Consider the following 25,984-nt stretch of genomic DNA (forward strand, 5'->3'; position numbering starts at 1 on the left):
TGGGGGGTTGGGGGGGGGGGCGCCTCCCACTCAGCATGGAGGTTCTTTACCAGAAGTGTCCCAGCCACTGTCCTCCCCCCCAGATAGTCTGCTGCTCATGGCTACAGCAGTGGCCGCCTGCCTCTGGGACCTCCATCTGCTCAGCCCTCCCCTCACTGGGCCTCTGGGAGGTTTCTGACTTCTTGCTGCTATGAGCTCTACTGATGTACGTGACTTTGAACAAATGACATGTTTTGCTTTTTTATTTTTGTTCAATACTTATGAGGATTGAACCCAGGGGTGTTAAATCCCCAACCCCTTATTTATTTAACTTTTATTTTTAATTGATTTCTTCTGTGCTTGGGACTGAACTCAAGGGGACTTTAATGCTGAACTACATCCCCAGCCCTTTTAATTAATTGATTAACTTGGAGACAGGGTCCTCCTAAGTTGCCCAGGCTGGCGTTGAGCTAACCGTTCTCCTGCCTCAGCCTCCCGAGTCCCTGGGATGACAGGTATGTGCCACTGGGCCTAGCATATTTTTTGCTTTTGAAGCTAAAACTTTCTGTTACCCAGGATTCCTTTGCCTGTCTTGGACCAAGAGCCTTTCATGAAGGACAGAGCTTTTGTCGTGTGGGGTCATGGAGAGCTCAGGGTTTGGCTGGAGAGACCTGGGCTGAACTACACTCTGCACTCTGCAGGGACCACTTGGTGACCCTAGTCATGATGTCACCTCTCTAAGCCCATTTCCTGACTCCTATAAAGAGGGGCTGCCATGTATTTCAGGGCTCTAATGAGGAACCTATGAGATTATGAGCAGAGCACCTGGCCCACAGGTGGCTTGTACCTGGGGGACCTGTCTTTCTGTTCTCCAGGTGGGCAACAGCCGGGCTGAGGAGGGGTGTGATTGGGCACTTCGCAAGTCCTTGAAAAGTCTGTTGGTGGCTTTCCATTCTGAGTGGGGGAAAGGCCCAGGCAGCTGGTGGCTGGGCTATGACCACTTCTACCCAGGGCCCCCGCAGCCAGGCAGCCCCCACACCCCTCCTTCTCTCTATGAGCTAAAGGAGTCCTTTATGCCACTATTTCAAGTAGCCGGGACCCATCACTGGCTTCTTCTTGCTTTCAGGAGAAAGGCAGGCCCCTCTGGCCCACGGGTAGTGAGCCCTTGGTTTCTCTGCCTCTGTCTCCCCTCTGCAGGTGGGCTCTGAGGACGGGGCTCGGGGCTGGCCTGCCCTGGCCCGCTGAGAAAGTCTCCAGGAGCAGAGCTGCCTCTGGACAGGGAGCCACACCTGCCTCCTGCCTGCCGTGAAGGCCCGCTCCCCGGGGCTCACATCTCAGCCAGGTGGGGGGGGGGCACAACACCTTACTCAGCTAGGGGGGCCCTTACCATCTCTCAGCTGGGGGGGCTTACCGTCTCTCAGCTCGGCGGCAGACGGCCCGACAGAAATGCAGAGCAGAGCTACTCTTGCCTCCCGACTGAAAGGAGAAAGTGGGTGTTGGCTGGGCGATATTTGGCCTGGGGGGCCCTACTGGGCAACCCTGGAGATGCACCTCCATCGGGCACAGGGCTGGGGAGGGGTCAGAGAGGCTGGAGGGACCTGGGGCTGGAGGACAGCTTCTGTCGCTATTAAGGGCTACTGAGGGGGACGTGGAAAGGCCGCGTCTTTTCTCAGTACCCCTGGTCCGCAGCCCCCCCACCTGGTAGAGGCCGCCCGACACCTACTGGCAGGATGAAGGCTGTGAGCGGGGACAGCTGGCGGGAGTACTTGTCAATCCACTGCTCCAGCTCCAGGGTGGGCCCCGCCTCGAAGGCTGTGTGTCCTGAGGGTCGCGGAGCAGGAGGAACAGCCAGCCATGAGGCCCAGCCCTCGAAGCAACACCCCGAGTCCCTTCCGCCTGCCTGGCCTCAGACTGTAGCCACCCTCAGGGCCAACCTCCCTCCGGGGGCCACGGGGCTTCACGGCCGACTGGCGTGGCCCTGGGCTCCCAGGAGACCCCCACCCGCCGGGCAGGTGGGAGAGTTACTTAAGTGAGCCTCCCTGGCCGAGGAGCGTGGGGTGGCCAGGGCGGAGCCGACGTCCTGCAGCACGCACTGGATCTGGGGAGAAGAGGAGAGTGAAGTCGTACTCGTGAGGCTGGCCAGAAGTGACAGAGCCACACGCAGGGGTGCCACCTGGCCACAGAGTGTGGGACTGTCAGGCTCTCAATGAGGTGACAAACCAACAGAACCTGCACGTGACCCCGTGGTGGGCCGCTAGCCCTGTGGAGGGGACCTGTGAGGCTGTTTCAGAGTCTGCGGGAGGACAAGGCCCAGTGTCCAGCGGTGAGCAGGGAGCGCCCCGGTGGAGGTTAAGAGGAACCTTCTGGCTCTGTCCTTGGCTCCCGTGCACCTGTGCCCTGTGCTGCTCCTCTCTGGCTGACTGCTCTGGTTTCCTGACTGGTTGGACTGAGATGCCAACGGGACGCTACAGCCCAATGTGTACAGGATGCTGCGGAGACAGTCAGCTAGGGCACGCGGGGCCTCTGGAGCAGGAGCCCATCTGCTCCCCGGAGCCCAAGCCTGGGCTGTCTACTCTCAGGAGACATGTAGATGGAAACCTTGGGTACATCTGGAGGTGCTGTCCCCATCTCTGTGTTTGACATTCACTCTGGGAGTCAGAGACCCCAACTCTCCTTTTCAAGGTACTGGGGATTAAACTCAGGGGTTCTCTATTACTGAGTTGGACCCCAACCCTGTTCCCCTACCAATTTATTTTGAGATAGGGTCTCCCTAAGATGCTCAGGCTGGCCTCAAATTTGTGATCCTCCTGCCTCAGCCTCCAGGCTATCTGGGTCACAGTCATGTGCCACCCCACCCGCCTGCTCCTTCTTAAGGAACATTCAGAAATGCTAGTGAGCAGGCCCAGCTGGGCTCACTGCTGCAGGGTGTCCCCGAGCTGTGGCACTTCATCGTGGGTTTCTCAGCCTGGGGGTTACTGCCTTTTGGGACTGGGTCACCCTTTGTGGAGGGGACAGACGGGTGCACTGTAGGATATTGAGCTGCGCTCCTGGTCTGTCCCAACAGATGCCAGCAGCAGCCCCACCCCCCAGATGTAGCATCACAAATGCCTCTGAGCATTGCCAAATGCCCCCCGGGGCAGAGCTGCAGCTGGAGAGGCTGCTGCACTTTGTCCTCTGTCCTGCCCGAGGAGGAGGGTCATCTCCACATGTCCCCTTTTCACAGATGGGGAAACCGAGGCATGCAGACAGGAGTGACCAGCCCCAGAGGCATGAAAGGGGAGCAGGAGCAGAGGAGGAAGTCAGTCATGGCCACTGGGCTGCCCCGACCTGGGGCGAGAGGATGGCACTTACTTTCTGAAGCTCTTCGGCAAACGTGTGGCCCTTTTCTTCAATTAATTCCATAGCAAACCTGCGAGGAAACAAACAAAAAGGATGCGGCTCTAGGACAGGGCTGCGCCAACGCGTCCCCAGGTGGAGGCCATCCACTGGTTCAGCCGCAGCCCGGGGCCGTGTCTCCTGCCGACACCAAGGGCGTCCTTGCCTCTTCTCACACTTGTTTTCCCAGTGATTCCCTTTTGGGCACCTGCCCTGGCAGAGTCGTGGGGATTCGGTGAGGAACAGAAGGTGACACAGGCCTGTCCAGCAGTGGGGGGACTTCAGTTGGGGACCATTCTATCAAATGGGAAGCTGCAGGCCGAGGTCAGTGTGGAGGGAGGTGAGGGAGCCCCAGCTGGCCTCAGCCAGGGCGCAGGAGGGCTTCCAGGGCAGCTGGAGGTGGGGTTCTGGGGGCTGAGGGAGGTGGGATGGCGGGGAGGAAACTGCCCAGTTGCTGGTCAAGATGCTGCCCCTGGCCTCCTCTGCACCCCGCTCTCTCTTGTACCCCTCAGCGTCCTGGAGGGGACCGGGGTGCACTGGGAGGAGGAGAGGCGGGAAGGCAGGGGGCTCAGAGGCGTGAGCCGTTACGGGAACTGGTGATCATGCCAGAGACTAGCAGGAGGGGGAGCCTGAAGGGGCAGGGGATGGGGAGGGCGCCCCCACCCTGCAGAGTGCTGGATTCCAGGCAGCGAGTGAGGCAGGAGCCCAGGGCCACCAGGCGCCACCCAGCTAAAGCGCAGGCTCCTGCGTGCCCTCAGACCTCTGCACCCCCTCTCCAGCCTCCTGCTGCCACCTCCCATGGGCTGGACCCCAGAAATCCAGGAAACCAGGGAGCTGGTCACCAGTCAAAAGGCCCGCTGCCCAGGTACAGAAAGGAAAGAGGAGGTGGACAATGGATACAAAAGGAGAACAAAAATGACCCGCGCGCCTGCCCAGCCATCGCCAATCAGCATGAAATGAGCACAGAATTCGGCCAGGCACTGCCAGTGCGAGGAGATGTCTGCCAGCAAGGGCTCCTCCAGTGCTTGTCCCCTGCCGGGTCCCACCGCAGGCAGCGCCCCATTGGCGTCTGTGGCCTCCTGGAGACAGGGCTGAGGCTGTTTGCAGTGTCTGACACACGGAGGTGCCCGGTCAATATCTGACAAAGGACCCCAGACTTTGTCAGGGTTCTAGACTGACCTCTTGCCCCACATCGGTTGGAAGATGCTGCTCACTGATTGGCTAATTTTTTTTTTAACATACCAGGGATTGAACCCAGGGGCACTCGAACACTGAGCCACACTCCCAGCCCTATTTTGCATTTTATTTAGAGACAGGGTCTCACTGAGCTGCTTAGGGCCTTGCTAAGTTGCTGAGGCTGGCTTTGAACTCACAGTCCTCCTGCCTCAGCCTCCAGAGCCCCTGGGATGACAGGCATGTGCCACTGTACCCAGGTCATTTGCTAATTCTGAATGGCCAATGTTAGCACCCATCCTGCCTCCACTGTGCCCACTTCATCCTGTCTCCCCAGCCCCATAGACAGGGTTTTGCCTTCTCTGCCTTGCTGGAAGACTACCACCCGTGACGTTATCTGCCTTGAAAATCTCACCTCGTCTGCACATTGCTGAGAAATGGTAGCCATGAACACATAAATTATCATGATAATGATAATAGCTAAGCTGGGCACTGTCCTAGGGAGGAAACATGGAATTATCTCACTTAATCGCATAAGTACACAGTGAGATGGGTACGATCACTACGACCATTTGACAGAGCAGTAACTGAGGCTCAGAGAGGCCAGGGGTCTGACTGAAGTCACATAGCTACCTGGCAGTTGTACTAAATTTGAACCCAGGTCTGCCTGGTTCCTGTGCCCCATCACCACAGAGCCATGTCAGACCTGGAATCCAGCACTCGAGATACTGTGCTCACACTGTTCACAGCGCTGAGCGTGGGGGGCTGTGCTATGATTCTCAGCAGGTGCTGCCCCTCCCACCCCACCCACGCCAGGCATATCCACAGGAATGGCTCTGGGACGTCTAAGACTCAGTGTGAGCTTCACCAGGACTCCTCTTCCCTCTGCCCTCATGACTGGTAGGGTCTCAGACAGATGCTGTCCTGCCCTCCTGGGTCCCCTAGTCAAGGCCACATGGAGCAGAGACACCAACCCATGACATGGGCTTGAGGTACGAGCCGAAAATATAACTTTGGTTTCTAAGCTCTGAGGTTTGGGGGACCTGGCCTTGGCTGATCCCAACTAATTCTTCACGTCAACCTTCTAAACACTGGCTGTTTCAAAATTATCACTCACAAACGGGATGGCACTTGGCACACCGCCCATCACACTAACTTGTCTCTGTCTCTTCAGAGACACAGCCCAGTAGTGCAGTGCTCACCTGAGCAGTGAGGGATCCAGGTAGGGATGGAGGGAAAGGCAGCTGCACCCGGTGACCAGCGAGACAAGCAGGAGCAAGCAGGGCCAGGAAGGAGGGTGTCTGCAGCCCAGCCACCTTGAGGGGCTGACCAGCCTACGCGCCCAGTCAGGCAGACTCAAGTGCAGACACTTCCACGGTAGTGGCCTTCACTCTCCCCCCATTCAGACCCGACCTCAGGGCCAGTCCCACCTCCCTTACCCAATGGCTGAACTTAATTCATCTGTAGTTCCCACGGCTTCAAAGACCTGGTCATCTTTGGGTCTCCTTTCTCCTGTGAAGGTGCTAGAAAACCCTGTGGAAAAAAACATACAGCCGCCCAAATTAAGGGCCCCCCCACTTGCTGTGTTCTGTTTGTTTGTTTGTTGCAGTGGTGGGGATCAAACCCAGGGTCTGTGCACACTAGACAATGCTCTACCACTGAACCCCACCACCAGCCTGAAGTGTTCAAAATGCAGTTCAAGAGACACAGAAAACGCTGACCCAGGGGCTGGGGTTGGGGCTCAGAGGCAGAGCACTTGCCTAGCTTGTGTGAGGCACTGGGTTCAATTCTCAGCTCCGCATATAAATAAATGAATAAAATAAAGGTTCATCAATGTCTAAAAAAAAAAATTTTGAAAAAAGAAAGAAAAACGCTGACCCAGGTGTGGAGGCGCATGCATCCCAGCACGCATCCCCGCAATCTCCTATAATCCCAGGAGGCTGAGGTAGGAGGATGGCAGGTTCAAGGCCAAGCTCAGCAACTTAGTGAGGCCCTAAGCAACTTAGCAAGACCCTGACCCAAAATAAAAAAATAAAATAAAAAGGGCTGGAATACAGTTCAGTGATAAAGCACCCCAGGTTCAATCCCCAGTACTTAAATAAACAAACAAAAAAATAAAGAAGAAGAAAGAAAAGAACTGAAACCTGAAGTGCACAAGTTCATGAATCGCTATTAACTAAATATACCTCTGTGATCAGCCTCCAGTTCAAGGACAAAACTTGACTAGTGCCCTAGAAGAGCCCCGCCAACACTTTCAGCCACCAGTCCTAGGGTGACGGCAAGCCTCACTTCCTCCCTGGTATGCTTCTAAACTTTAAAAGCATGTACTAAGCAGCCTGTTACGACGAAAACCATTTCAGACATATTACATGTCCATCATCACTGTATCTCACAGGAAATCAAAGTCCCCCGCACCTCTGCCTGGGCCACGGTCCCTGCCTGGGCCATGGTTCCTGCCTGGGTCACGGTCCCTGCCTGGCAACACTGGCCTGGCATTCATAGGTAGGTTGGCTGCTCTGCTGAACACAAATGACTTCACAGAATGCTATCAGATGGTCCACCATGACTGTGACAGATCAGGACCAAAACGAAAGAGGCGACAGCTGAGCAATTCCACAATATGAAAATACCCAACACCCGCTTTCCTGGTAAGTGTGAGTGATCGCTGCATCTGTATCCCCTCTTCCTCTCTCCCACCTTCTAGGGAAAAATTAAAATACCCAATGACATAATCAGCCCTGCCTTCCGACAGCGTCCCATCCAGAGCAGAGCCCCACTTCCCTGAACCCTCCCCCCAAGCCACTCATCACAAGCCCAGCCCTATGAGTCCTTTCCGCACCGTCCTTAAAAAATATATTTATATGTAAATACATCTGTACATCTATACACATATACGTTGAGTTGTAGATGGATAATACCTTTATTTTATTAATTTAATGTTTTAACGCGGTGCTGAGGATGGAACCCAGTGCCTCACGCGTGCCAGGCAAGTGCTCTGCCTCTGAGCCCCAGCCCCGCCCCTCCACCATTCTTTTATGGAGTCATCTCAGAGTCCCATGCTGGGCCACCTCCTTCCTGCCAAGGAGCCAACTGCCCCTGTATCTCACTGCTGGTGGTCCCTGGAGGTCCTTGGCTGGCAGTCATTGACACTACCGCCTGACCCTTGTCATCCCTGGGTACGTTTCTTTTTGTTTTGGTGGTGGTAATACATGCTTAACGTGAACTTCACCATTTTGGTCTTTCTTTTAGTCTATAGTTCAATGGTGTTAAGTATATCCTGGGTGTATGTGTATACTTTTAAGTATAGATCCAAAAAACAATGTGATCTGCATGGTTTTAAACTTCAGGAAATGGTATCATTCTGATAGGCATAGTTTTTCCAAACCTAGATAGATCTACCACTGAGCTGTCTGCCTCTCCCCAACCCCAAACATGTTTTCATCACATAATTTTTTTTTTAAACTGGGAATTGAACCCAGGGACACTTAACTACTGAGCCAGAACCCCAGCCCTTTTTGTGATTTTATTTAGAGACAGGGTCTCGCTGAGTTGCTTAGGGCCTCGATAAGTTGCTGAGGCTGGCTTCGAACTCATGATCCTCCTGCCTCAGTCTCCTGAGCTGCTGGGATTACAGGCATGCGCCACAGCACCCAGCCAGTCACATACTTTTTAATGGCTACAAAGAAGTTAGAAGAACTTTGAAATGAGGTCAGCTGTATGTCTTTTGTTGCATTTTTCACCGGTCCTCACCCTACCTTTGTCTCCTGTCTTGGTGTAAATCTTGGGGGTCTTGGGGCTCTTCGATGGAGGCTGTAGCCTAATGAGAAACAGACACCAAGAGGTCATGAGTGAGATATCTTACACAGAGGGGCACCTCTGTGGGTCCCAGCTTTCTGCCTGCAACCTCAGCAGTAGCCCTTACCCCCACCCCACCTTTTGGGTGGCAATATCTTGTTGACCTCTGTCCCCCCTATTCCTTCTACTTCAAGTCCTTTGTGAACCAGCTCTGTACCTTGCCCACAGGTGTCTGGAGAGTAGCTGATGTAATGCATTGCTCAATGGAGATGTTCAATGAATATCTGCTGAAAGAACTGATTGACTAATCTCCCCATAGCTCCTGTACCACAGTGGATTTTGGGCATTCTCTCCTGGATTTATCCTGAAATCCTTCAGTAACCCCAAAGGTAGACACGACCTATTACCTTCATTTTACTATTGAGGAAACTGTAGCTCACAGTGAGACTCATTTTCCTAAGGAGGAAGAGGCAGAGCTTGGATTCACCTCCAAGACTGTCCTACTCCAGGGCCCAAACTGTTCCCTCTACCTTCCCCAAACTCTTACTTTCTACCACTAAGTCAGGGCCTCCTGGAGGGAAAGAAAACTGGGCCACTTCCATTCCACAAGGCTTCAGGTACACTTAGAAATGAAGTATTACTAAAACAGGATTTGAAAATTAGCATTTTCACTTTTTTTTTTTTAGAACAACAGCCTTTTATTTTTAAGTATTTATTTTTTAGTTTTAGGTGGACACAATATCTTTATTTTATATTTATATGGTGCTGAGGATCGAACGAAGTGCCTCATGCATGCTAGGCAAGCGCTCTACCACTGAGCCACAAACCCAACCTCTTCAGTCTTTTTTTAATTATTGGCAGTGCTGGAGACTAAACCCAGGTCCTCATGCATACTAGGCAAATGTTCTACTACTGATCTACATCCCTAGGATTCCCCCAAACTAACATTTTCAAACAGCAACATAAAACTTAGATAGCTTGGGGTTGGGGCTGGAGCTTAGCAGTAGTGCACTTGCCTGGCATGTGTGAAGTACTGAGTTCCTTTCTCAGCACTGCGTATAAATAAATAAACTAAAGAAAGGTCTATCAACAACTAAAAAAATTAAAAAAAAATTAAAAATTAAATTTACATAGCTCAAAATTAAAATGTGACATTATATGGTTATTCAAAAGTTATATTACTGAACCTATAAAATATATTAACCCATTATTAATTCGTGGTATTTTACAGGTTCTGAGGCTGGGGTGGTCTTGGGGAGCGGTGCAAATTTCAAAGCATATGATGAGTGCCATCTCGAGATAATGTCAGTGTGTCTGTATAAACTGCTTTGGAGACAGGTCAAAATCCGACTGTGGGTCCTCCTGGCCCACAAGGGACATGGCCTGCCCTGACTGATGACAGCTGGGCTGCATTAAAATCTGGCAAAGAAATCCTGGCTTCCACGTTGCTCACGGTGACGTCAGTACACTGGGGACGTCATGTTGACGTACCCAAGGTGACGACATCACGATGCACTCTGCAGGTGTTCGAGTTACCCACCCAGCCCGACACTCACCTGTCCCCGTCTTCCACGCCCTGAGGGCCGCGACTCTGAAAACGGGGACATAGCAGCTTGCTAGCGCCGAGGCACCCGCGAAGGCCAAAGCGGCCTCCCCGGACCCACACAGCCATGCCCTGGGCCGCTAGTCGGGAGCTGACCCAGCCAGGCCACCGTCCAGGCCCAGGGGATGACTCCACCCACAGCCGCCACGCCACCGCTCAGATGCCGTTTCCCATTGGTTCGCGGCTCTCGGACCAGGGCGGGACCCTCCTAAAGGACTTGTTTTCCATTGGTTCGCCTAAGGAGAGGGGCGGGAAGACCCTTGACGGCTTGGTTGCGATCCCTATTGGCCAATGCAAGCCAATTCGTAAAGGGGTTCCCGGCTTGCGTGCTCTGATTGGCTGGACGGAAAATAGAGGCCGCCTCCCGCGGGGCACTAGCTCTTGGGGATGGAGGAGACCCGTAGCAGTAGATCAGGCTCCGGAACGAAGGGGCGGCGGCGGCAGCAGGTTAGAAGCTGGGGTCTCAGGACCGGGTGGCGCGAGATCCGAGGCCAAAGTCGACCCCGTGTCGGGCGGCCAGCTTCGTTGGCTCAGTTTCCCCAACTCTGAGAGTCCGTCCTGAGGTGTGAGCAGCCTCAAATCTGGCTGTCCCCCTCCCTAAGAGCAGGGATCGCCGTGGTCCTTAGCTCCCAGTGCGACTGAGGTCTTCCGGGAATAAATAAGGTGTCTCACGAAAAGCCTTAAGCGAAGGGTAATTTTGCATTATTTGTAAAAGTGTAAAATGCTACATACCCGGAGACGCAGCAAGGCACTGGCTGCACTTGTTGCAGAAATCTCCGCTGAAGTGTGCAAAACGGGGCAGGACGGGTGTTTCCTGCAACCATGTTTATAATTGTGACACCTTGGAAACTGCCTCAATGTCCAGGAAAGAGTTCTTTTTCGTCCACGATTTCATGGGAATCAATCTCCTCCTCCTCTCTCTCTCTCTCCCTCTTTCCCTCTTCCTTCCTCAATCCCTCCCTTCCCCATCTCCCTCTTCTGCCTGCCCCCCTCTTTCTTGCTGGGGATCAAACATAGGGCCTTGCTCACTGCTCATGCTAGGAAGGTGTTCTACCACTGACCTACCCTCCCAACCCTCATGTGAATTTCTGCCTTCAATAGTAATCGTGATAAAAGAACAAACTAGTAATAATTAGCTATCAGTAATCAAGTGATAACAGTATGCCAGACACTTCTATTTTCTTTAGATTAACTTAACTTTCCCAATGATGTGTTGAGGTAGGTTACATTATTGTCGCTATATAATGTGTGGGTAAACTGAAGTTTGTAGCTATTTAAGTGAGTTAGCAAAGATGATATATCACTGGGGAGTAGAAGAGCTGGCATTTGAACTCTTTTGTCTTTCTCATTTGTCCAGTTGACCGTATTACTGCACTACTTTCAGGTACATAGCAAGTGTTCTTTATGCTGTTGTGGTTGTTACAAAGATGTGCGTAATATGGGCTTCCTCTGAGATCTCTTCCTGCTGTCCTGACATCTAGGCACCTTTGTTCCTCTCTCTGGCTTTCCCTTTCAGGATTCTCAAGAGCCATGTTGTCCAAAGTCCTACTGGTGTCTTCTCCAGGGAAAGTCATCCTTCATGGAGAACATGCTGTGGTCCATGGCAAGGTAAAAATCCCCCAGAGCTTTCAAGGATTGGATCTCACTTCTCCCCGACACTGATCTGGCAAGAAGGTGAAGCAAGGCTCTGAGGCACAGCTTGGGAGCAGATCAGAGAGGAGGCTCATTTCTCCCCGGCCAGATGAGGCAAAGACAGATCTTATGCCCACTGAAGAGCTTCCCTGGCCTCACTCAGTAAGACAGCAAAAGATGATATATGTAAAGCCCTGCATGTGGAATGAAATTACTTTGGAAATGAGCTGATGGACAGGAGAAGATGTTTGAGGACTGAGCACAGGGGCCCTCCCATGTTTAGGAGTTGAAAGATGATCCAGCGAACAAGTCAGAAACATGCATCAGCTCATTTAACCTTTGCACCTACCCCTGGAGGGACATCCCTTTGTTTCCTATTTACAGATGGGAAAGCTCAGGCTTAGAAAATCAATACCCTGACCAAGCTCCCCGCAGCCTGGTAAATGTTGTAGTGAATCAGCTCTGTCTGAACCCAAAGCTCATGCTCATCCACTCATTCATTCCAAGGGCCATTCTTTATGTTCTTATTTATATTTCTCTTTGAGAATGTCGAGATCATGGGGAAGCAAAATTCCTTGGTGTTGAGAACCTCTGAAGTTTTCCATGGAGAAGGCAGATATAAGTGGATATAAATGCCTAATTCAGTGAAAGTGGCTGTGCCCAGGGTCAGTGGGACAGCAGGGCAAAGCTGATCCCCAGGTCTGCCAGGGCATGGGTGGGAGTGGCCTGCGTGCTGGTATTTGCCCTCACTTCCCAGTATATTGACTCTGGTCCCCTCCCCGCCCACCCTCAGGCTAACTACTCTTGCCCTTTACTATACAGGTAGCACTGGCAGTGGCCTTGAACTTGAGAACATTCCTGCGGCTTCAACCCCAAAGCAATGGGAAAGTAAGCCTCAACTTACCAAACATCGGGGTCACACAGGCCTGGGATGTGGCCAGGCTTCAGCTGTTGGACACAAGCTTCATGGGTAAGTGCAAGCCCCAGATGTGAGAAGAGCCTGGGCCCCGGAGAGGGGGAGAGAAGGCACCTGGGTGGGTTCCAGCTGTTCCAGAGGGAGCCAGAAGCAAGCCATTCCAGGGGTATTTTCTATTCTGACCCCGTACAATTAGCTTCACTTATTTAGTTGTCTTAATTTAAAAGTGTAAAACTGTGCACCAGATATCTGTGGGCTATCGTGGGTATATTATCAAAGCCTACTGTTCAGTAAAAATACGCAGAATGTAAAATAGCATCCATGCACACTTACTTGAGAGTCAGTGTACGAATGCATAGGAACACATTGACCATGGTAGTGCACTCCAACTACTCAGAAGACTAAGGCAGAAGTGCTGCAGGTTCAAGGCCAGCCTGGGCAACTTAGGGAGGCCCTGCCTCAAAATAAAGTAAAAAGAGGGCTGGGGGTGTAACTCAGTGTAGAGCTTGCCTAGTATGTGCAAGGCCCTGGGCTCAATCCGCAGTACTGCAGGGAAAGAAAAAGGGATAGAAAAATGTGTGAGGTAATAGACATCAAGCTGACCTCTGGGAGGGTCCTAGGGGTTGGGAGTAGACAGAGCCTTCTATAATGTGGCTTTCAACAAGGAAGATGAATGTGTGAGCATTTTATGTGTCAATTTTTTTTTTTTTTTTGGGTACGAGGGATTAAACCCAAGGGGTGCTTAACCACTGAGCCACATCCCCAGCCCTTTTTATTTTTTATTTAGAAACAGGGTCTCACTAAGTCGCTTAGTGCCTCGCTTTTGCGGAGGCTGACCTTGAACTTGTGATCCTCTGGCCCCAGCCTCCGGAGCCTCTGCTTAGCGCAGGGGTTTTCAGCTTGGGAGGGGCGTGTCCTTGAGTAGGTGGGAGTCTTTCAAAACCCCCCACCCTGGGAAGGGGCGGCAGGTGGATCTGAGAAGGCTCTTGGGGCGTTGTCATTTTTATATGTGGCAGATGCTTTACTGGCAATTACTGAGCATGAGGTTGACAGGTGTCGCTTGGGGTACCCTTAAGATGTGTGAGTCCAAACTTTGTGGTGATCCACAGCAGACCTGGCTGCACGTGCTGGGGAGAGCTCTCTGGGGGACAGGCCTCCCCGGGAGTGTTCCACCAGGTGTGCCGCAATGAGGTGATATGGGGAAGGCCACCTGTGGGGATCCTGGAGGGCAGCTCGGAGTGGCCCTGTGGGTGGTCCAGAAGGATCACAATGGAAGTGACATCTGAGAGGGTCTTGAAGGATGGGTCGGGGTCTCTCGGGGGCAAGAAGAGGTACGAGGGCATCACTGGCAGAGGCCCAGCTGGGGCCAAGAGCAGGGCGGTGAGGCCTAGCAGCAGGGAGCTTGGTGGTCAGGAGGACCTGTAGGGACAGCTCTGGGTGGACGGTGCAGTGGCTGAGTGGACCTGGTACAGATTTCCCAGTTGTCTAATCCACCAGGAGCACACAGCATCCAACCGGGAAGGCTCCGGGGCCAGGAAACCCTCCTGACTTCAGAAAACTGGGCCAGACGCAGAGTCTGAACCTGGTCCCCGGCCCTAGACTCAGCCTTGGCACCTCGCCGTCCGTCCTTGTACGAGAGTCCCACTTTGCACCGGCCTGTTGCAGGGCCCTGCCAAGCCTGGACATCACGGTATGGTCGGAGCTGCCCCCTGGGGCCGGCCTGGGCTCCAGCGCCGCGTACTCGGTGTGTCTGGCTGCTGCCCTGCTGACCGCATGTGAGGACATCCCCAACCCGCTGGAGGACAGCGTGCACACCAGCAGGTAACCGTGGTCCACGTCCTTCCTGGGTGCCAGGCCCTCGCCAGGAGTCTCCTCAGGACCTCGTCACCACCCTCTGTGGCACGAGGTGTCATGGGCACTTCACAGGTGACGAAGCTGAGGCCCACAGAGACCAAGCAGGGTCCACACAGCTAGAGGCAGCAGAGTGGGGTTGGAGCCCCGGCTGTCTGAACCCGGAGTCTGAGCCTTCACCCCTGTGCTGAGCCACTTCTGCGCCCACCCTCACCCCCTCTGGGCCCTTTGAGGGCCTGTGTGCGTGGTGGGAAGAGCTCGAGTCAGGTGTTGGTGGCCATAGGTCGGATGGACCCTCTCACTTCTGACTCACTTCCCGAGGCTGGGCCTGGTCACTCTGCCTGGTACGAGAGTGCCCACGGGTCACAGTGCGGTCGAGCCAGTCGGTTATGAAGAAAGGCGTGACGTGCCCGAGCAGATCAGAAGGCGGCTGCTGGGGGGCGTCTCCTGGTGTCCTCGCCTCCCGGGGGCTGTGGCCTGGCCTCACTGTGGGGCACCTCTTCTGTCACTTGGAAAGGCCCCTTGAGACACCACCCAAGCTCAGCGGCCGTGGCCTCGTCCTGGCCTCGTGGGTTGTGAAAAAGGCCCCAGAGTCCCCACGGCTTCATCGTGGGGCGTCCCCTGGGCCCATGTGGCTTGGGGACCCGCCCAGCTGGGGACTCAGGGCACCAGCCGTGTGGTGCTGGCTGCCGTGACCATCAGGTGGACTGCTGGGCTAGTCTGGTTCCTCCAGGTGCGTGGGGCGTCCAGTGGAGGGAGCTGTCACCACCCCAAGTGTCTCCACACCTCGCGGCCCTCGGCAGGCCACAGAGAGGAGCGAGGCCAAGGACACGAGGGCCCCCTGTGGCTGGAGACTCTGTCCTCTGCCTGAGTTTGTTCTGATGGAGTTTTTCTCTCTGGCACAGAGAGGCTGGGTTTCTGTCCCCCAGCCCTGGAGGCGCCAGGCAAGGCTCCTGTCCCATCCACTTGTCCCCTCCCGGAGACGTGCAGGTTGAATCCAGCTGAATCCAGCTGGAGCCCCAAGTCACCTGGGTCCTCACTGCCCCCATGGAGCTGGAGTCCGACAGAAGGGTTCCCTGGGTGGGGACAGGGCAGCAGCCGCCGTGGGTCAAGGGAGAAATCTGCAGGAGAAGGGATGGCGCCTCTGGGCAGCGCTGTTCTCCAGGGTGTCGGTGCTCTGCCTGTGAACTGGCCGCGTAGCCGGGGTGACTCCTCTCTGGGGCTCCCTTTCCTCATCTGGAAGTCGGGGACGGGACCCGAGGCTCCCTTGTGGGGGTCTTCTGTCCTTGGCATTTGGCCATCCTGTGACAGTTGCTGCTCATAACCAGATCAGTGAAGGCCGGTTCCCGGGTCCCTGACCACACGCAGGCCAGCAGTCCGGCAGAGGTGGCTGTGTGTGTGAGTGACACAGGCACAGGTGTGGTCTCTCGTGCAGCCTTTGGCCTCTGTGGACCTGTCATTGCCCCGCCCCACCCGCACCCTGGCTTCTCCTGTCTGAAGGACAGGCCCAGTTCTCTCTGGAGCCTTGAGGCTGAGCCCCTGGGGCAGGGCCTGCAGTGGAGGGGAGGAGGGGAGGCCCACTTGCCCAGAGGGTCAGCCTCTGAGGGAGGTCAGCCGCCAGCTCCCGTCCCTCTCCATCCCTGCTGCTTCCCAGGCAGCCGCTGCCCCTCAGTCCCTGGCCCAGCTCCAGGCGTGGCACCAGCAGGGCCCTCTGGCTGGGGTGCCGTCCCCTGCCTCTGTCTGGCTGCCCTCTGCCCCCATTTGGCATTGCGCTTATCTAAGGGCTCATTTGGGAGTTAAATATTGCAATGTGACTCGTCTGTTTGTAACTAAAAATCGATTGCTTGCGGCTCCCTGTTCACCATCATGTTCCAGGCTCCAGGAAGTTGGCAGCCATGTCTCTTTTAGCTCCTGGCAGTGAACTTAGTTACGGGTCTATACTAGTTGCTCAATAAGTACAAACGGGTGAGCGAGCGGATCTCAGCACCATAGAGTTTCATGGCGCAGAGCTCAGGCTCCAAGTTGGCAGAGGTGATTCTGGTGTAGCAACAGGTACACTGCGATCTTGGAGAGGATATTTTGCCCATCTGAGCCTGTTTCCCATCTGGGTGAAAGGGGGTCATAGTGGTAGCTTCCCTGCAGGGTTAGTGAGAGGATGGCAGGAGCTGGTCCATCTGAGAAGGCACTGAGCACAATCCTCAGTACTTGGTACTCAATGGTGTTGACCAGTGTTAGCTCATCTTGAGTCAGAGCCACAACCAGCGCATGAGGCACATGAATCCTCACTTGGCAGGTGAGGAAGGAGACTCGGGAGATACGTGTATATACATATGTGTAGGTAGACTCAGGAGGGAGATATGTATATAGGTGGGTATAAATACACACACACACACATACATACATACAGATACACATACATATACACATCTTGTGGGGCGGTACTGGGGATTGAACCCAGAGGCTCTTTATCCCCAGTCTCCTTTTTTTGCTTAGGGCCATGCTAAGTTGCTGAGGCTGTCCTTGAACTTGTGATCCTCCTATCTCAGCTTCCCGAGCCACTGGGATTACAGGTGTGTGCCACTGTGCCTGGCCCCAGTCCTTTCTTATTTTTGAGGCAGGGTTTTGCTTAGGGCCTCACTAGGTTGATGAGGCTGGCCTCAAACTTGTGATCCTCCTACCTCAGCCTCCTGAGTCCCAGGTTGCTGGCCTGACAGGTGCATGCCATCGCACCCAGCTCAGAGGGGATAATCAACTCAGCCAGGGCTCTCCAGCAAACGCAAGGCAAGTGCTGTCCCACTGGCCACATCCCCAGCCCTTGAACTGGGTTTGAGGGCATCAGGAGCTGTGATCCCTGCTGGTGTGTTTTGGGAGCACCTACTGTCCCCTAGGGGAGCACCTACTGTCCCCTAGGCATATGCAGGGACTCATGGGTTCTTTCCAAATCACGGAGAAGTTGGGGCGAGAGCTGGAGCAGTTGTGGGGGACGCTGGGTTCCGGCCAGCTCGCCACATCAGCCCCTGCCCTGCCCTGAGCCAGCCCTTCGCAGAGGCTGCACAACCGCCTTGGCCGCTGCTGTTCCGTGGGGAAGGGAATCCGCAGGGAGGAAACTGGTGGGCCGGGCTGCTCACCTCTCCTGTCCCCACGTGGTGCTTGGGGTCTGTCCACATGGGCAGGGACTGAGCCCTCGCCCACTCTGTGGAGGGCTCCTTGTGCTTTGGGGAGGTTCAGAGACGGCGGGTGCCAGCCTGGCCCCCCAGGGCCTTCTGGGGCACCTGGGTGGGGTTGGCGGTGGCTGGTTTGGCTGCTCGCGGGGTGTGAGTCCTCCCCCTGCAGCTGTTCCTGAGCTCCAGCTCGGCTCAGGAGCAGGCAGGGGTCCCCCAGTGACAGAGACCGCCCACTGTGTGTGGACGCCTTACGGGGCACTGTGCCAGCCTTGGCCACACAGGTCCACAGCCCCAGGGAGGGTGGAGCTGGGCTTCTTCCACTGAGGGAGGCAAGGACCAGAGCAGTCAGGCAGCTGGCCCAGAGTCACTCAGCTAGAAAGTGGCACTGTGGGGACCCCAGCCGGGCTTCGCCACTGCGCCGGGCAGCTTCCAAGGGAAGGGACAGGAGGTTCCGCCTGCTCTCGAGCCGAGCGGTCAGCGCTGTTGGCTCTGCTTCCTGGGTTTGGGGCCCAAGCCCTGCGCCTCTTGTGCTCCACCCTGCACGGGCCACCGCTCCGGCCCTCTGCTGCCCGAGATCACCCCCGGTCCCCACTGACCACCACATGCTGAAGGTGTGTTTCTGTGTCGCCAGGTGGTCCGAGGAGGACCTGCAGCTCATCAACAAGTGGGCCTTCCAGGGGGAGAGGGTGATCCACGGGAACCCCTCGGGAGTGGACAACGCCGTCAGCACGTGGGGTAGGTGGCCTGGGCCCGCCTCCTTGCTCTTCGTGGAGTCTCGCTGTGTTCCCAGACCCCCGGCCCAGTGGGCTTGGGAGGCGGGGGTCCGCGGGTTCTGAGCAAGACGGCGCTTCCCGCCTGCCTGGCACCCTCCCTCAGGGCCTGGTGGGGCCGGGCGGCCACCCCTGTGGGGAGCAGGCTGGGTGCCCTCTCGCCAGGCCTAGATGCCAAGGCCCAGGCTCCGGCTTTGCTGGGTGGCCCGTGGAGCCACACTGGGTGACGCGGAGGAGGAGGGGGCTCCTGGAGTCCCCGCAGACCTTCCTGCCTCCTGGCCCGCCTGCAGCTGGGCTGGGGTGACCAGCTGTCCTGCTTTGCTGGTCCCCTGGGGGCCAGCCTGGGGCACAGGCAGCACTCCCTCGAGCTCTGACGCTGGCTTCTTCCCCAGGGGGAGCCCTCCGCTACCAGCAGGGGAAGATCTCGTCCTTGGACAGGTAACTGGGCAGGGGCTCGGCTGCGTCCTTCCCCGGGCCACGCTGTGGGGGTGCTGCGTCTGATCAGCTGCACCCAGGCAGCTGTCCCTGCGCTCCTGCCCCTGCGTGGCCTCATACTGGCTGGCAGTGCCCTGGGTGCAGCGAGGAAGGCCTGGCTCTGGACCCTTAGCTCGCAGATGGCCACGCGTGGCCGTCCTGCCACCTTCCAGAAGGCAGCCATTCCCACAGACCCCTGGCTGCGGGTTTGTCTGTCCATTTACTAAACAAGAGTTGGGACTCTCCTCGTGCCCCTGGTGACCAGTCCTGGAGCCTGGCAAAATAGAGGGGACTCTCAGTCTGAATGGGGGATGGACAGACAGACACAAAGCCCTCTATGGGACAGCGAGGGTTCCGTGACGGGGCGCAGGCCAAGGCAGGACTGAAGCCCACTTCTGGGAGGCTTGAGAGAGGCGCTGACAGAGGGGACATTGGCGATTCACCTGTTTTCTGGGTCTTTCCCCCTCCTTCTGGAGCCACTGGAACCCAGGTGCGCGGTCACAGTTCAACACCCTGCGTTCTGTGGGCACCCTGGTGAGGCGCCAGGTGCCCGGGCCCAGACGGGTGGCAAGCGGGGGACTCTGACCCTCCAAGTTGGGCAGCAGTGTGTCCCAGGGACCTTGCTGCTGCCTCCAGGCCCTTCTATGTCCCTTCCTTCTTTACTCAGGGAGTCTTCTCTGCATCTGGGCAGCAAGTCCAGGCCTCTGCCCTGGCCAGAGTCGGTGGACTGAGTGTCGGCCCCTGCCCTCAGGAGCCACGGGGACGGGCAGAGGCAGCCATGGCTGTTGTGGTCAGAGCAAAGGCAGCCGAGGGCTCGGAAGCTGCGGATGGCCCTCAGGGGTGGTGGCCTTTCATTCACCTGGTTCCCAAGAGCCAGTTGTACCTAAGCATGGGACCTGCCCCATAGATGGACACCCCCACCTCTGCAGGGGACAGGGGAGCCCCTGTCGGCCGAGCCACGACAGAGAGGCTGTGGAGTCCCAGGCCTGGGTGTGCGCCCAGCCATGTCCTGGGCAGCCGGTGCCCCTGGGAAGTCACTCTCCCGAGGTCCATCTTGTCACTTGCATGTCAGAAGCGCCATCCCAAAGTGCCTAACTGCTGACCAGACAGACCCACCCTTCCCCAGGTGTCACCGAGCACCTGCTAGTGCTGAGCGCTGCGGCCTCGAGGGAACTGCCTCCCTGGGCCTCACCTTGGGAGGAGACAGCCACCAAGTAAAATGCTCCAAAGGGCTTGTCGGGCAGTCCCCAGCGCCTGGAGGACACAAAGCTGGGCCAGGAGCTAGAGCTGAGGGGGCTGATGGGATGCTGTCCTGGGGGCCGGAGGGGCCTCTGGGAGCCACAGTGGACAGGGCCCAGGGGGCTGAAGAGTAAGCCGCACGGCTGCAGGGGCAGCGAGGCTCTGGCAGAGTAAATGCAAGTGCCAGCCCCTGAGGCAGGGGACAGCCAGGGGGCCAGGGTGACGGGGAGTGAGGAGACGAGGCTGGGGGCGGCCAGGCCCACATTGCCGAAGCGCTTCCAGGGCAGAGCCCTGAGCCATGGCCGCTGGGTGTTGGCCGCTGTGTTCGTGGGCTGGCGGTCCCTTGTCAGAGGACTCTGAGAAGGATGAGTTCCCGTGGGCGGGGACAGAGCGGGGACCTTTGCTGCTCGCTGCAGGGCACTGCAGTGAACAGATGGCAGGTCCCCTAAGGGGCCGGGAGGCCGGGCTCCACCTTGATCCCGGGGTGGCGCAGAGGAGCCCTGGTGCCCCATCGGGGGGAGCTTCTCCCTGGGAAACGCACTGTCTGTGGGTCACCACGCCTCCAGGAGCTGCCCTTTTGAGCAATGACTTGTCTTTAAAGGGAAGAGAAAAGCCAAATAGAATGTTCATCTTTTGTAAAGTTAAAAAAAACAACAACAAAGCGAGCCAGCCTGGGGCTGGGGATCGATATTAATTTCATGGGCTCCTGGCGGCAAGATAGAGCCGTCCCCGGCAGCCTTTCCCAGCCCCGTGGGTTTTCCAATCTGGAACTGTGAAGCCGTGAACCACGGTGTCGTGGGTCCCCGCTCCTGCAGCCCGCTCTGCCACCACGCGTCCCGAGGCTCCGCCCTCCGTCCCCAGCCTGCAGCGCTCCAAAAAGGGGGTGGCTCAGGTCCCCGCGGACAGTGTCCTACTGAGCAGTCGGGCTCAGGAGGGTCTAGGGGTCTTGCTGGGCATATCCGTTCCCTTCCCTGGGTAGCCCAGAGGGAGATGGACTCCCTGTAACCACAGCCATTTGGTGCTTGGCCACTGGTCTGGGGGCCACCCGTCTGGGGGCCACCGAGGTCAGGTAGGGCTGGGCTGCTGTGCTGGAAGCCATCCTCAGCATCCGGCCTCCTGCTGCCGTCCTGCGCACCAGCTCCGTGATGCTGCTTCGGTTGGCGCATCCCTGATCCCAGACTCCGAAATCTGAAGTGTTCCAAAATCCGCCCTGAGCTTAGAAACTGCAGAGGTTGCAGCCTTTTGGATTTCGGATTCTCTGATCAGGGAGTTTGTGCATATTCCCAAACCTGGAAAACCTGGAGTCTGAGACACATCTGGCCCCACGCTTTAGGAGAAGGGACCCTCGACCCGCACCCGCGCTAGCTGTTGTGCACGTACCACCTGCCACCCTGTACCCCCTGCACCTCGCCAGCAGGACCCGTCCTGGTCCTGTTGCTGCTGCGTCTAAATCCCCAGCACCCTCTGCTCCGCTCCCTGGTGGCCACGTGACTGAGCCCCCCCCTTGCACCCTCTGCTGTGGCCACTTGGAACTTCTACCTAGATGTCCCCCCCCCCCCCGCCCACCTCCTCCAGACTTTGCACACGGCACTCCCCTGCTGGAAATATTTGCTCCCCCCCCTCGGCCCTGGGTGATTCTTACCCCTCCCATCTCAGCCACTTGGCAGCCAACTCCAAGGACCTTCGCCTCCTCCCCTCCCTGCCCCCGGTCCCCAGGCTGAGCTGGGTTTCCCCAGGTGGCCCAGCACACAGGTGCCCCGCTGAAATTGAATGGATGACTGTGTGAGTGAAGAGCCAGGGGCGGAGGGGAGAGGAGCTGTGGCCAGGGACAGGAGCTCTGTGCCCCCCAATCCAGTGTCACCTCCCTGGGCCTCTACTTCCTCTTGTCTGTCAGGGTGGAGTTCTGGGTCACTGTCTGTCCTGGTGCAGCTCCTCCATCCTGTCTCCTCTCCACCCTGCAGGACCCCAGCTCTCCAGATCCTGCTCACCAACACCAAGGTCCCACGAAGCACCAAGGCCCTGGTTGCTGGTGTCAGGAACAGGCTGATCAAGGTGCTTCTTGGCCTCCTCCTGGGTGGGCTTCGGGGAGGGCAGGACACAGTCATGTTTGGATTTGGAGCTGTCCTTCTAGTTGATGGGCTTTGGAGGGGTGCGTAGGTGGGACAGGGAGACCTGGGGAGGCAGTTTTGACAGAAAAGGAGGTGCTGTGGGTGCTTACAGTCTGGCCGGAAGGCAGGGTGGGTATTCCTGAAGCAGGTGATGGGGGTCGTTGGCCACGTGAGCTCTGCAGCCCGGAGCCACTCCTGACGTGGCAGCCTGGGGCAGGGTGGACAGCGGCCTGGAGGGAGAGCAGGCAGACCCGGGATGGCCCCTCACCGGCCGCCTACCTTCCCTGCAGTTCCCAGACATCGTGGAGCCCCTCCTGACCTCCGTGGATGCCATATCCGCGGAGTGCGAGCACGTGCTGGGAGAGATGGCCTCGGCGCCGGCCCCCGAGCAGTACCTCGTGCTGGAAGTAAGAGCTGCGGCTGCCCTGAGGGACAGGGCGCAGGACAGCCGGGCCCGCTTGGGCTGGGGCTCAGGGAGACCCCGGCTGCTGCGGCCTCAGGCTCCGTCAGCCTGGCCCCGTCCTGCGTCCCTGCTGCCTGCCCATGTCACCGGCTTTGGGTCAGGCAGGCTCCAGACCTGTTCTGTGGTCGTCACCCCCCGTCATTTGCATAATCCTGTGACCCCCCACTTGGGACCCCGCTTTGCTTGGGGCAGGCTGGTGTCTGAGTCCCCCGCCCCCGAGTGCTCCCTGCTGGCGGCCACAGGCCCTGAGGTCCCACGGGGACGCACCAGCACAGCGCCTGGCGCCACCAGCTCCGTGAGTCAAAGGGCTGCTCCCCTGACACGGCCCGTCTGGCCCAGCGGAGGTGGACTGCTGTGGACGGCCATCTGCTTCCCTCCAGCGAGCGCCCTGGCCCCAGCCCTGGCTCTGCAGCAGTGGTCACAGGGGTCCCTCAGATGGGGCCTTGGGCCCTGCGGCTCGCCATTCCAGGGCGCCCTGGGGCAGAGGAGCCACCATCCACCACTCAGTCCCGTGGAGGAGCCGGTGGCGCGGATGCCCAGGGCAGATAGAGGGTTCCGTGTGGGATGCGCAGCGCTGAGGGGCACCTCCGGCCCTGACCCTTTCCTGGGTTCCCTGCCTGGCGCCTCCCTGCCCAACTCCTGCAGGTCCCTGGTGACCAAGGGAGGCTGCCGGGAGGCCGGGCCTTCACAGATGAGCTCTCCTTCTGTCAACCTGTGAGGCGGGCGGATTGCCCATGTGACGTGTGAAAACGGGGCGAAGCCAGGCATGGTGGGAGGCTGAGGCGAGAGGCGTGCAAGTTTGAGGCCAGCCTCGGCCACTTCGAAGCTCTGTCTCAAAATCTTTAAAAAGGGCTGGTGACATGGCTCAGTGGTAAAGTGCCCCTGGTTCAATCTCCAGTACTGAAAAAAAGAAAAAGAACAAAAAGACAAACCCGAGGCCTAAAGAAAATGGCTTCCTCCTAGGTCATCCAGCCAGTGAGTGACCGAGCCAGGGTCAGCAAGCCTGGCTCATGCATTACTTCACTCAGCAGAGCTTTAATGAGCACCTACTATGTGCCAGGCTCCAGGAGTCTGTTAATTCCCCAGCCTTTGCCTTCCTGGCTCTCCATTCCTTCCACGTAGAAAGGAGGAACAGTCCCCTGAGAAGGAAATTAATAATGACAGAGCACTGCTCAAACGTACCCCGTCGGCCCCGAGAGCGCCGCGAACAGCGAGCTGATTATACGCTGTGTGTATTTTGGGCCGTGGCAGCTGCTGGAGTGTGCAGCTCTGCTCCTGGGCAGCTTTCACTCCAACCAGCGAGCTGTTCTCCTGTGTCACAACCTGTCATCTGATCCCTGACAGATTTGGGATCAGAATGTGACAGGTGTCTGGAACCTGCCTTGGCAACGTGACACCTGGCGCTCAGGCGCAGGGTGGGGGCCCAGAGTCTTCTCACATGCAGCCAGTGGGGCTGGTGGGAGGCGCGGGGGCTGCCACCGGGGCCATCATACCTGTCTGTCCGTCTGTCACAAGTGCTGGGCGAGTGGGAAACGGGGGTGGGGACCCCAGCCTCCCGGCTGCCGGCTGGGCCCCACCTCCAGGTGGCTGTAGCGGAGATGCCTTGGTGGAGCAGCGAGCCCGGAGCTGCGGGGTTCCCTGGAGAAGAGGGGGCGGGAGCCCAGGGGCGCTGGCCAGCAGGTCGTGGGCTCCATGTCAGGCAGTAGCGCTGAGTCAGCACCTGCTGGCACGGTGACCTTAGGCAGGTCACCGCTCTACCTCAGTTTCCCCCTTGGTAGAATCAGGATGGTGGTGACGGAGCCTCTTCTCGGAAGACTCCCCACAGTCACCTGTGGCAGTGAAGCAGAAGACCCCTATAATCTCTGTGGCCCGGAGGAGACAGGCTCAGAGCCACGGACCTCCCCAGGGACACACGACCAAGGAGAGGCCAAGATGAGGCCCCAGAGCCCAAGCACAGAGCCCAGCGAGTGTGTGCGCTTGGCAAGTGAAGTGTGAAGAGTGGAGCCTGATATGTCATCGTTTATCCACCTGCATCTTGCTGGGTCCTTGGAGAACAGGGATCTTATTTTGCATAATCGAAAAAACTAGACAGATATTTAGCTGTCCCCCACCCCCACCCCGCCATGACCCTGCAATAGATGCGGCCTAGTTCGTATTCTGCTCAGTCTCTGAGGCAGCTGCAGGGTGGCATATTATTTGTGACTTTTTCCTCTTGCAAATGACAGGAATCCGTCTCAGCCAGGTGTTAGCAGAAAAGATATTTATTGGCTCCAAACGGAGGAGACCAAAGCTTCAGGCACTGCTTGATCCAGCAGCTGAAACACTGTGTTGGGAACCTGTCTTTCCCACCTGTGGCACATGGCAGGCAGAGAACTCTGAAGGCCCGTGTCCCCCGATCACTAACTTTAGCAGCTCTAGTGGAAAGAGGTAGAGAAAACCCGGTCGACCCAACTTGGGTCCTATGGCCATCCCTGAGCAGTTGGAGAGGGTCAGTTTCCTGGGCAGGGCCCGGATGAGAACAGGAGGGTGAGCTCAGCTCTTTTCAGGCCCCATGGGGAGTCCTGCAGGTAGGAGGGGTTCTTGGGGGCTGTGCCTGGTAGTCAGTGCCTTAGCTGGCTCATCAGTGGGCAGGAACCAGTGGACTGTCCTCCCCAGGAGCTCATCGACATGAACCAGCACCACCTGAATGCCCTGGGCGTGGGCCACGCCTCCCTGGACCAGCTCTGCCGAGTGACTGCGGCCCACGGACTGCACAGCAAGCTCACGGGGGCAGGCGGCGGTGGCTGCGGCATCACGCTCCTCAGGCCAGGTACCTGGGGGTAGGGCTTAGGCTTCACCTGGAGAATTCCCTTGGGGGGCAGAGGCCTAGGGATAGGTTTCAGCTCGGCTGTATGTCCTTGGGCAAATTAATCAACCTCTCTGGGCCTTTGTTTCCGGATGGTAAAGCATCAAGTTGCCCAGATTCAAAGAGAAACGTGCAGTTAGAGAGCCTGGCTCGGGGCTGGCCCCGGGTAATGCTCCTGTCATGGTGGCTGCTCCTGCCTGTGGCCTGAGAAAGAGCAAGAACGGGGTCTCCACCTTGTCAGCCTCTCTGTGCCCCACCCCACTCTTGACTTGGCTACAAGACGAAGGGGTCTCCTCCTTCTCCTTGGCCTCCGGGGAGGAGCAGGGCCCTGGGAAGGGCTGCAGGAGCCCCTGATGCCGGCTCCTGGTTCAGGGCTGGGGACAGTGACACTTCTGGAGCGTGCGTGGGGTCCCAGACGCCGGGCCAGGCATGTCATCTGCGGTTATTCCAGCTCAGCCTCCCGGGAGGTATCGCAGTGTCATTGTCCCCATTCTCAGGGAGGAAACGCCACCTGGCCAGTGTGTGGCAAGGCTGGCTCAGTGGGACGCGCGCCTTTTTAAACTTTTTGGTGTTTTTTTTTTTTTTTTTTGGGGGGGG

General features: G+C 57.1%; 2 protein-coding genes across 3 annotated transcripts in view; one reads left to right on the forward strand and one right to left on the reverse strand.

Annotated features, from left to right (window-relative positions):
• Window positions 1-10,055, reverse strand: part of Mmab (metabolism of cobalamin associated B) — a 14,045-nt gene extending 3,990 nt beyond the window's left edge. The window contains exons 1-8 of one of the 2 annotated variants that reach the window (XM_048785013.1): window positions 9,879-10,055; window positions 8,283-8,344; window positions 5,967-6,060; window positions 3,331-3,388; window positions 2,005-2,077; window positions 1,703-1,800; window positions 1,391-1,455; window positions 827-933 (exon numbers count right to left, since the gene is read on the reverse strand). In XM_048785013.1, the coding sequence (XP_048640970.1) occupies window positions 827-933; window positions 1,391-1,455; window positions 1,703-1,800; window positions 2,005-2,077; window positions 3,331-3,388; window positions 5,967-6,060; window positions 8,283-8,344; window positions 9,879-9,994 (673 nt within the window). In that variant the 5' untranslated portion in view covers window positions 9,995-10,055. The remainder of the gene's footprint in view (window positions 1-826; window positions 934-1,390; window positions 1,456-1,702; window positions 1,801-2,004; window positions 2,078-3,330; window positions 3,389-5,966; window positions 6,061-8,282; window positions 8,345-9,878) is intronic. The other variant, XM_015500278.2, reaches the window with a different exon arrangement.
• A 184-nt stretch (window positions 10,056-10,239) lies between these two features.
• The window catches only part of Mvk (mevalonate kinase), a 24,676-nt gene continuing 8,931 nt past the window's right edge, over window positions 10,240-25,984 (forward strand). Inside the window, exons 1-11 of the mRNA XM_015500280.2 lie at window positions 10,240-10,372; window positions 11,442-11,533; window positions 12,380-12,527; window positions 13,845-13,853; window positions 13,946-13,953; window positions 13,996-14,294; window positions 18,120-18,223; window positions 18,651-18,696; window positions 21,933-22,023; window positions 22,370-22,486; window positions 25,198-25,351. Coding sequence (XP_015355766.1) covers window positions 11,456-11,533; window positions 12,380-12,527; window positions 13,845-13,853; window positions 13,946-13,953; window positions 13,996-14,294; window positions 18,120-18,223; window positions 18,651-18,696; window positions 21,933-22,023; window positions 22,370-22,486; window positions 25,198-25,351 — 1,054 coding nt within the window. The 5' untranslated portion in view covers window positions 10,240-10,372; window positions 11,442-11,455. The remainder of the gene's footprint in view (window positions 10,373-11,441; window positions 11,534-12,379; window positions 12,528-13,844; window positions 13,854-13,945; window positions 13,954-13,995; window positions 14,295-18,119; window positions 18,224-18,650; window positions 18,697-21,932; window positions 22,024-22,369; window positions 22,487-25,197; window positions 25,352-25,984) is intronic.

The sequence above is a fragment of the Marmota marmota genome, unplaced genomic scaffold, assembly GCF_001458135.2.
Source record: "Marmota marmota marmota unplaced genomic scaffold, marMar, whole genome shotgun sequence".
NCBI lineage: Eukaryota > Metazoa > Chordata > Mammalia > Rodentia > Sciuridae > Marmota > Marmota marmota.